The 11,449-nt window shown below is 35.4% G+C and overlaps 2 protein-coding genes across 2 annotated transcripts in view; one reads left to right on the top strand and one right to left on the bottom strand.

The window, feature by feature from the left end:
• Positions 1-1,493, top strand: part of LOC135222759 (mucin-2-like) — a 176,392-nt gene extending 174,899 nt beyond the window's left edge. Inside the window, 1 exon segment of the mRNA XM_064261011.1 lies at positions 145-1,493. Within this exon segment, the coding sequence (XP_064117081.1) occupies positions 145-437 (293 nt within the window). The 3' untranslated portion in view covers positions 438-1,493.
• An 8,736-nt stretch (positions 1,494-10,229) lies between these two features.
• LOC135222758 (THO complex subunit 1-like) overlaps positions 10,230-11,449 on the bottom strand; it is a 28,748-nt gene continuing 27,528 nt past the window's right edge. Inside the window, exon 14 of the mRNA XM_064261010.1 lies at positions 10,230-10,849. Within this exon, the coding sequence (XP_064117080.1) occupies positions 10,679-10,849 (171 nt within the window). The 3' untranslated portion in view covers positions 10,230-10,678. The remainder of the gene's footprint in view (positions 10,850-11,449) is intronic.

Genomic DNA, 11,449 nt, shown 5'->3' with positions numbered 1-11,449 from the left:
TCCATATATATTTGGTAAAGTAAAATGAGAAGATAAGCTTTTTCCAGATTAAGCATTACAGAAATTTTGTAAATTGCCAAACCTAGAAAAAATGATTCATTGAAACATTGTTATATTTGTTGAAATTTCGTCTTTTTGTTTTAGGTGCAGCAACCAAGAAGACAATGGTTACGAAGTCAAAAACTTCACAAGCAGGTACCAAGGAAACCTCGGTTAAAACAAAGACTGAAGCTTCAGTAATAGCCAAAGCAGAACCCCTGGTAAATGGAGAAAACAAAATTGCTGATGAAGAGACCAGTGTTGAAGTATTAGAAAAATGTGCAGTAGAGGACATTATGCAGGCATCAACCGAGAAGATGATTGCAGAAACCATGTCATCGGAACAAATGGTTGTTACTACAGAAACGACTGAAGTTTTAGTGAATGGAGATCATTGAAGTGATAAGATAGAAAATGCAGTTGAAATTTGGTCCTGTTTTTCATATTTGCATTTTCGGTCTTAGGGTCCAAGTGTGTCCAATAATATACCCTTAAAGTTGTGCTAGTCTGATGGATTGCTCCAGTGACAGATACAATATAGCCAGGCTGTCTTGAGAAGGACATGGATCCTAGCATGTGTATAGTCGCCTTATTGCTAATATTAGGAGTTGATATTCTTGCTTAACTAATATGTACAGTACTACTGGATCGTACAGTGATAAGGATTGTCTCACCTTGGTAACCGGGCAGTATAATCACATTTTAGCAATTTGAAATTCTTATCAAATTTAATTTAGTTTTTTAAATTTGACCAATAAAGTTAATTTTTTAAGCGAAAGATATTCTGCCTAGGTGCACTGTGTATGGTATTTAGACGAAGTTGAAGAGGTGAATCCATTAACAGTTTATTAGATTCTTGATGAAAATAAGCTTTAAGTTGAAAATATTTGTAAATAGCTGGCAGATATTCCTGCGAGGTGCTAGTTCTCCTGTGTTGCATTCCGTATTTCCATGGCTTAAACTTTTTGTACTTGCCCTCACCTTTCCTTCCGCCATTGACACCAACCCAGGCTTGTAGTAAGCAAGTCCTACATAAGCACCCCATTTTTTTATATATAATATATAATATATATATTCTTAATTAAATAGTACCAGTGTGGTTTTGTAACTGTGGTTGGGAACATGGATGTGAACAGTGTGGATAAAAGGCATCAAAATAGTGCTGCAGATATTTGAAGTGCCTTGTTCCAAGACTTTTTCATTCCATAAAATGCTGGACGGTAATTAAGAATGGATCATGACCCCAGGCATTATTTATTTAGTAAGTGTTAAGAAACTTTGTACTGATTTTAAGAAATTTAATTTCCTTCATGTCTTAATAACAGTGTCTGCAGTACACATGAATGATTGTATATTTTGTTAAGTGTTTTGCTTCGTGTCATACTATGAATTCGCACAAGCCTGTGTAAAGTATCAATTATTGTATTCAAGTAAAAATAAAGGTAAATCTATTACATATCTTTCAAGACAAACCTATTTTGTCAACAGTATAAAGTTATTGTAATATAAGTTTGTTGAATCAAACGATGCAAGAAAATGTGATCGATTGAAACCTAAGAAGTCCTGCAGATAGTGATAATTTTAGTTGCCTATAAATGTAGATATTTCCTTTTTTTATGCTTTGTGCATCTTAATCCTCACACAGCTCCACATTCTGCAGTAGTCAATTCAAGAAGCGGCAGCAGTTTTGTGCTCGTGTCCTGATTTGGTGTGCTCTGTCTGATCAATTGTTTAAAGATTTTTTATGGCAGCAATTAAATCTTTCTAATGTCAAACAGTACTTCAACCCAAAGTAAAATTTTTATACTAAAACCGAGTCTGATTAGGATTTTATACCAGGTGTAAAAAAATACCGTTAACCTAGCCTTAAAAATGTTTTGTGCTTTCACAACTAGCCAAAGTGGTACTGATGGTAACATTGTTACACAGAATACTTTGTGGTCTTTGACATGTTTTCAGCTTTTACATTATCATTACATAACCTTTCTGAGAGTTTTATGTGGTACATCTTTTGAATAGATCTCACTTTCTTAGGTGATGACTTTAGTTTGGCAGTTGAGGAAGAAACTGTCAATGTGTAATCCTAAATCTTGTATTGACGCTACGTTACTTTGTAGAGAATGTGTGCTAATTAGTTCTTGATGTAGTTGACAAAACCAACTTTGTTGTTGCATTTTAGGTGAACAACGCTGTGCAATATTAATTTTACTTCAGCAAAGTCTTCCATAAATGTGGGAACAGGAAGGGTTTTGTCCCCGACGACAATGAAGCAAAGCTCAATGAATCTCTTGATATTTGCATGGTTGTTCACAAGTTGTCATTCTACAGTTTCATGTACTTTCTCTGTTGCCAACTTTGTTCTGCATTCATTACCAAATGTCAATTCTTTTGTCTTCTACCATTCTTCAAGGCTCTTAGTTTACTGTACTAGGAGATTAGACTCGATGCATCATTACAACATTTAGATATAGTAGATGCATACAGTATTCCCATCTAATAGATAAGTTTTAAGATGGCAAACAATTCTTCTTTAGTCCAGAAATGTGAAAGGCTGTGGAAGATCCAGCAGAAACTGTTTTTTTCAATATCCACTGTTAAAAAATCACTTGTCCTTGATTTCTCATCCTAAATTTGAGGATGAATTAACATGTGGTAGTGTGGAAAACAAGGTTGAAATTTATTTCCCATCACCCAGTTGTCATTAGGAAATTACACTAACCACTTAGGTTAGTGTAATTTCCTCATAGCCTAGAGTATTATATCTTGTTTTCTTTTGTCTTCTCAGAGATTTCCTCTGGTTGATCAGTTTTTGGACTTGTAGTTCATCTTTGCTTGGTGACTGATTTTGGACTGACTGCAGTTTACAAAATACTGTGTACCAAAGTGTTCTTCAAATGTCTGGCAAAACAATGAGTTCAGTTTCACATATGTATAATCACTGCATTAGCTATGTGGAGTGTAATCATTTGCTTAACTAAACACTGTCAGACAAAAAATTTTTAATTACTAATTCTCTTATTACCTATTACTTACAACTACACTATCAACAACTAGACAAATTATACGCACGAAAAAATGTACTCTTGAACTAGTTCGATACATGAAGAAAATGTGACAAACATTGTTAAGACATAAAACAACCCTGAAGAATTCTTGAAACTTAAGGAATCATGGAGGGCATTTCTAATAGTAGTAAAATGCAGACATCATAATGTCTGTGCTCGGTTGTTTATCTAAAAATAGCAAATTTTCTAGATATTTTTAATCATTTTTCATAGATACAAACCGAAGTCTTTTCATGAACATGTCTCGACTTAAGAGGGCAGTTCTTGGTATCCTGCCTGGCAGAAAATATACCATTTAAGGAGGGAAGACGGTGCTGTTGGTGGCTTACCATGGGCAATAAACTGCCAGTATCACCTCTTCCTCATACTGTGCCCACTTCCTGAACCAGTGTACATATAACTCTACCCCAACACCATGTAGGCTAAGTGACAACCAGTATGGCACCAAAACAAACCCGAGAGACTAAGGAGCTGTGGAAGGCTTTGTGGTTCTCCGGGCAAGCCTCCCTTGAGTATTTTGTGCAAAAGTTCTTGTGGATCATTCTTTCACATAACATAATGCTGGAAGAGGCAGCCAAAGGTTCTTATGGACCATTCTTCCAGATCACACAATGCTGGCTCTTCCTTCCCCTCAAAATTCTGCCTGAAGACACTATGACAGCTCCTGTTGATGTCCCATCAGGGATGTGTGTCTTGTTTGTGGATCCCTGAGATATTCAAGGAACCTAGAGGCAGGAGAATCCTGCTTGTGCTTTGCCAACTTCCTCATCCTCTTCATCCAGGCTGCAAGAAATGTAGGAAGACTGTCCAGAAGGTAGCCCTCCACAAGAAGACACTAGACGTTCTCACAGCCGTCACCCCTCTGTTGAGTTATGAGTGATCGAGATCTCTATTCACAGAAACAAGTGATCTTGGGCAATATCAGTATTTCAATTCACTTTGCCCATGGCTGACTTCTGTTGTGTGGTTGCTCGTTGCTCCCATACATATTCCCCCAGGTATGACTGGTCACACAATCATAAAATGTTAGGGACTGACCTTGACTCTTCCCATGTTTGTGGCTGTTTCTTCAGCTGCTTAAAAGTTTACACTTCCTTGACTCTTGGTTCTTACAGCCATCTGAGGCTGCCATAACCAGCTCCCCACGATGATGGGCATGATCAGATACTGTGGCAAAAAATGGTGCCTGCAACTGGACTGAATGCTTTGAAATACAGGTACATATTCATAAGTGACTGATCTCCCCACAAAAACCAGAACCTGAGGTTTTCTTGCTGATCCTTTTAAAAACTGAAGCCTTGGTCATACTGAGACTATTAGAAACTTGGTAAAAATAAGACCAAGACCAAAGAAAGAAATGTTGACATTTGAAATTCTCTGACGAAACCATTTAACTGACTAAGCAAGCTCATTAATGGATGTATCTTCTAATCAAATGAAAAGCAGTCCAGTTTCAGGGTACCAATTACAGTGCACTTTGCACAGCATGCTTTAGATGATACTAAAGGTTATTTACAGCATCCCTTTGACCCAAAAGTGTATAGTTTTCTGGTTTTTACCTTTCATTTATTCCCTTTTGTCTTCCTTATTGAAGGAAAAATCCTTCAGGTCATTCATGATATTAGAAGCAGATTATTGTTTGGATAACAGAACCATGACCTTAAATTTCTAATGACTAATATTAGCAAAAAAAAAAAAACTCTTGGTGATCTAACTAAAACCTAAAATGGAAACATTAACATGCTAAAATGAGCTTAGAAGCATCCATACACTGGAAAACAGAGATGGAGACAATAATTATATAACAGATGTAACCCAACCCACTTTACCTATCAGAAATGTTTAATTATTATTATTATTCAGAAGATGAACCCAAGTCATATGGAACAAGCCCACGGGCCACCACTTGAAATACAAGCTTCCAAAGAATATGGTGTTCATTTGAAAAATAATAGAGAATATGAAATGCAACAAGCTATCCATTATTAGAAAAGAAAAAAATAAACGTATAAACATAAAAATGTAATTAAATTATAAAATACAAGAATTGCTTTGGGGTAGTAATGCATTGCATCTCTTGCTTTATCTTTAGAGGTTCCAATTGCACAACCACCTCAGGGAGACTGTTCCCAAGTCCAACAGTGTAAGGAACAAAGGACCACGAAACAGAAATTCAATAAATTCTACCAAATATTGGTGCTGTCGCACAACAAATCCAGTCACTCTCGGCAGGAAAAGATCTGTTAAAATAAACTTTAGAAAAATTGACAGACAAGAAGAGTCCATCAATCAATGTTCTAAGTCATAACTGCTAATGTTAGGAAACAGAAACCTACCACCATGAACTATTACGTTTAAAAGTGACAAATCTCTGACAGAGGCAGACATCCACAACGAAGAACAGTACGTACTCTAGTAAAGGAAAAGCTAATTACCTAAAACAAGTTGCACTGATTTTATACAAAAATATCCTATAGTCTACAGTACTAAACAGCAAATAAAGCTGTATGCCTTACAGAGTGAGTCACCATTGGAATAATGGCAGATGTGTCCAAACCCAACTATTTAAAGTAACCTAATTTTGCAGTATATTAAAAAATGGAGTCATTTGGAAAGCAACATTCAAATAAAGTACATATTTGCATTTGCACTATTTAAACATTTAAGGTAATTCCATGTAAAATATCAACCTTGTGTTTTTTTCACTTACCTGAACTTAACTAGGCTTTAGCTTCTTCCTTTACACATTTCCTTTTATTTTTTCCAACTTCTAGATGCCTGGTTAACAACAAACTCCCAGTTAAAATCACACACTGCTTTGCTTTCTCATGCAGAAAAGAATTTCTGGTTTTTCCAATAATAAGAGAATCTAGCCTCCAATTCCAGACAGGAACATCATTCCCTGATAGCCTGGTGTCTTTCAGACCACCTGAATTTTTGAAAGACATCTAAAATATGTATTACTTCATTAAAACAGAAATGATCAAGAAAACTTTCACAACTGAAATTTAAATCAGGCTTTTGTAATGTTGTAATTGCTAAGCTGATTTTGTAACCAGACCAACATTACCGAGACAAAATGTTATGTAGCAAAAATTCAGTTAAATATGAATAAACCATTTTCATCCTTCCACCATCCACTTCTTAGTTTCCATTTACATTTATAACCTTAGCCTTGCCAATATACTCACTTTTCTTCTTTCACATTCCAAAATCCTTTAGAAACCCAACCCCTCGACACAGGACATCTCTTCATTTATAGTTTTATGATCAATTTGCTAGAAACCCACCCCCTCAACACAGGACATCTCTTCATTCACTTTACATTTATGGTAACCATGATCATTTAAATCCCTAAAGGACTGCTTGCTCTTCCAGTAGCATTTGCTAAGATTTCCTCTAAATATTTAACCTACGCCACCTTTTCACTCACTTTGCCCTTGACCACCTACCTATTCTTTCGCACGTTGCTACAATATATTCTTTTTTGTCCTGCAACTGCGTTTCAAACACTGCTTTCATTCACTCTTTTAATCCTCCTGAACCAATAAACACTGCTGACAGTGACCTCATTCCTTAAACACTACATAGTCCTCATGTGATAGTTCGACTTCACTGTCTTTAAACCTAGATGAATTGTCATCCCTTCTAATCTTTAAATGCTGCTCTCACTTCCTTATTAAACTTGATAAAACTATAAACATATATAGCCACATATTCCTCTCCAAAAACGTGTTTCCACTTTTCCTCCAACCACATAATGATCTATAATATTACAGCTACTCTGCCTGTCACACAACCTTCAATTTACAGTTCTATCAAAATCTAACCAGCTCCTTTCATCCTACTTCCTGCTTCAGTAAATCATACCACATGCAGTATCATTAATAAACAAATGGTGTCATCCGCGACTTAACAGTAACGACATCTGGCACAGTTTTTGGTAATAAAATACACTACACTATTAAACCCCATTGCCTTACAGATTCAGAAGCTGGATAAATTGAAAATGTCAAAGATTCTGACAAAAATATTTTTTCATACGTTGATATTCATGTTATTATACATATGTCATATGTTGGTCATACAAAATGAAACTTTACAATACTGCCATTTTATAATGTAGATTACAAGGTCAACATCTTTTATAACTTTACTTTTTTTGGAACTTTGTAACTTAAAATGGTGTATTTCATAAAAAAATCCATAAACATTCACCACGAATATGCATAGAATCTATGTTACGTTAGAAGCCCCTCATGACTCAACATTTTAACCTGACACTTTCCCAACTTCAACAACAAATGACTAAGCAGACACAAGATCAGGACAACTTCAATTATTTATAAGGAAAAATTACCTTTCAAAATAACCTGCTGCCACATGGATCCAACATCCTTTCCTTGAACTGACACAATGTTAAAGAATCCCTGCAATCAAGACCCGATGATGCCACTTTGCCTTTTGTCCTTCTTCCTTCATTTATCAAACTTTTCCCACTAAAAAAAGGACCAATCAGCACATTCCTCGCAAGGAGGGAGAAGAGGTGCATGCTTTTCCCCATCAATAAGAACAATGCTTATTTTGGTCTATAGAAATGGAAGAAATGAAATAACCACAAGGTCATTAAAGTCCCTCACCCCAGTGTTGCTCATGTTTCTTCTCAATTCAGGGAAAACACAATAACGAACTCAAAAAAGATATACACAAAAACAGAGAAGTACCATGCAAATCATCCTGGTTTCACCCTGAACACTGAGAGAAGGGTAAAATGTCTGTTTTCTACGGGTAATATATCGGCATTCTAAGGCAGCCAAAGAAAAGGTGGTAGAGTGGCATGGAGTAACCGAGGGTATTCCCACCAATCATTCACCAAAAGGCTACCTTTATTTCCATGGCAATGACTACAACCCAGCTCATTCACTCAAGTTACTCCACATAAAAGGCAATTGACTGTAGTATCCTCATACGAACAAATAAAGTATTACTACACATTTAAAATCTTAAAAAAAAATTACCAGATTTAGTACTTCTCTCTCTTTTCAAAATGAGATGACTATTTCACAAAATCAGGATAATTACAACAATAATTAAAAGGAAAAAGTACCATTAAAATAACTTTGTCACCAGGATTCCAATTCCTTTCCTAATAACAAGCAACATCTCAGGGCTAAAAATAAAGCAATGCATTCATAAACATTTAAAATATTGTAAGACAGAAAACTAATTGACCAACCAGAAACTTCCTTTCCTATTTCCTACAAGTAAATTCCAATGATCATGTTAAGATACAATTTTGGATAACTACAAGAACTAACAAGACAAATTACCTGTTGCCACCTGGATCCAAAATCCTCTTCTAGAACTGAAACGGCACCAGTACCAATCAGTGTCTATATGCTAAAAATAAAACAATGCTTTACTAAACATTCTAAATCTTGCAAGAAAGGGTTAAAAGGTTGAAGAGGGGATGGAAAATCAACTGAAGGTTACAGTGATTGCAAGCAAAGGGGAAAGTAGCACTGAAAGTGTTACCAATCTATGAAAATGGCTATGCAGTAGTTGCGTAGTTGCAAGAGTATGATTTTTGATGCCTGAAATACTTGACAAGAACAGAGAGAACAAATGAAAACTGAAGATCTTTTATCAAATATCCCTGGATCAAACAAGCGACCAAATTAGTCAGAATTACTTGTGTTGTTCCTATCGATATGATGAGTTTATGATTCCAACACTGGGGTTCTGTTTTCATGTGTTACTATTAGCTTCATTATCCCATACAGCCTTATTTCATTATGATAGGTTTTAGATGTATTATACAATCACCAACAAGAATATGCACATGTGATCTTGTCACAGGTGTATCTGGCTGCTTTAGTTCCCCCATTTTATTTAATGCCGCCATGGCAATAAATCCAACATAGTACTTTCTACATTTTTACCATTCTCATATAAATTTATGATATGACAATTTATTTGTACAGGGGTAGTTTTTTCCTGACAATTTTGAAAGGCATATACGTATAGTAAGCACTTCTCGTCATTCAAAATTACAAATTTCTGTGACAGTATGTCCTGAAGGGCTTAAGTCCAAGAACAGTAGCACTGTTAGGCAAGGAAAACTGGTATGTTTTGTTGGGTAATATGCTGCTTATTGCACAACTGATGAAGATTTGGACCTATCAATAGACATAACAGGTTAGAGATTGAACCGGTTTGGCCTATGGGTATGGGACGGCGCAATGTGAGTAATAACTACTTTATAATTCACTCACGTTTGAGGATATTAGCTCAACCCCTTTCTCTCAGAACCTTACTTTGCACTGAAGGCTGAATCTTTCAGTATTAAGAATCAAAGAACTAACTATTCAATTATATCTTTTCCATATTCTTGTCTCTACTATTACTTTCGCAACGCTGCTTTTACTTACCTGCAAGCGTGTTCTGCCTCTTACTTAACTAAAATAAATGGCACTACCTGGGCCAGCAAACACAAAGTAGTACAAAAAAGAAGACTTGAGAGTTATTTATCTGACCACGTTCAACACACATGCCTAGGAAGTGTAATGTCCTTTTTTTTATGTCCAATACCTATCCCCTAAATTACCATATGAATGACATTGACATATAAAAACAAAAAGATTAACAATCACAGAACCAACCACAATACATATATTATATAGGATTACTGTGACTAAGACTCTTCAATTAACATTCACCGATAGACAGAACAGTTACTGACACATGAAAATAAAAAATTACTGTACAAGCTATAAAGGACCACAATGGTTACAAATGCTACCAAAAGATGGCTCATACTGCCACATTCACAATGAGTCTATTAAAGAATCCCTGTACTGGCACATAAATCTTATACATCCATTATAGCAAACAATATGAGCTAATAAGTTCAAATTCCTATAAAATACTGTCTTAGTGTACCAAGCTCATTCTCTCTAAGAACTAAATGCAAATTAAATAAAGGGAATGCAATTCATATCCACATGGACCATTTCAGGATACTGTAGCGGAGTGAGTGCAACAAAGACCATTGGCTCTGTTACTCCTCTTTGTAGCCATACAATTATATCATCACTATAGAATACTTCAAACTGAAACAAACTGTCAACTTGGCTTTAAAGATTTATTGGAAAATTACCAATGTTCTCACCAATACATTTCAGTTACTGCATACATAAAGAATTACAGTCACACAACAATATAATGCATCTCTTCATGACCAATCTACGAAAATGGCACAGAAATGGGTGTGAAAGTGTATTTCAAAAACCTGAGTACATACATTTATATGACACCACAATAATTATCCATTTTCAAGACTGGTAACTACCATTTATTCAACTGTCAGAGCTAGTTCATTCACATAAATAAAATTTTCAGTTCAGACACTGCTTTCAATACACAACTGAACAGTTTGATCAGTTATATATTTACAGAAACCTTTAAAACAAAAGATAATTAAAAAAAATAAAACTGAACTTGTATAACTAAATAATTTCCTACACTGACAAAATCTATGATAAATCTGCTTTACATGACAAATTAGAGGAACATCAGGTGAAGACTCCCTCTGCTATTTCTGTCATCTTCAGTCCACCAAGAGTGTAGAGCAAGTTGTCCTTGTTCGCCTCCTCACCTTCATTTTCCACCCAAAGATGAAACATGTACACAGCTGCACCTTCTGGACTGCCTTTCTTGCCTTTCTCAGTCTCCATGTACTCGATCTGAAAGAATATCAAGTTTACTGAATGGGGCATTTGTTTCCATCAGAATTAAGAACTGCACTACTCTGCCATATTAAACATTCTTGTTACATGCTTGTGAAATTCCATTAAGATTTTGGAATCAGGTACTGTTCACATGGTAACAGCAATCTCTTGTTAAAAACAGCTACAATACAAAATACAGTAATATTGAAAATATGTAATTTCTATAGCATCTCCAGTTATTTATAGCATAAAAACTACTAATTCATGTTATGCCACATGATATAATATTCAATGTTATGACAAAAAAATTAATTTTATTACAATCATATTAATCATAAGATCCATTATCCCAAGTAAAAGTAATCCCAGTCATACCATTATCCTGAGAAGAATAAACTTTCTCAATCTGGCTAACCTTTGCCTACCTCTCGGCATCTACACTCATTCCATTGTCACTCTGCAGACCGCTTGAATGATGTGGAAGAGAGGAAGGCTTGGAATATTATGATTAATGGGTTTGTAATAAAAACATTGCTTGTTCATTACATCCTCATAATCATACAATGCATGAATTGCTATTTAGGATAGGAGAGAGAACAAGAGAGATGCTCCCCA

Source organism: Macrobrachium nipponense, chromosome 8 (assembly GCF_015104395.2).
Source record: "Macrobrachium nipponense isolate FS-2020 chromosome 8, ASM1510439v2, whole genome shotgun sequence".
Classification (NCBI taxonomy): domain Eukaryota; kingdom Metazoa; phylum Arthropoda; class Malacostraca; order Decapoda; family Palaemonidae; genus Macrobrachium; species Macrobrachium nipponense.
This window is presented reverse-complemented; position numbering and strand designations above follow the sequence as displayed.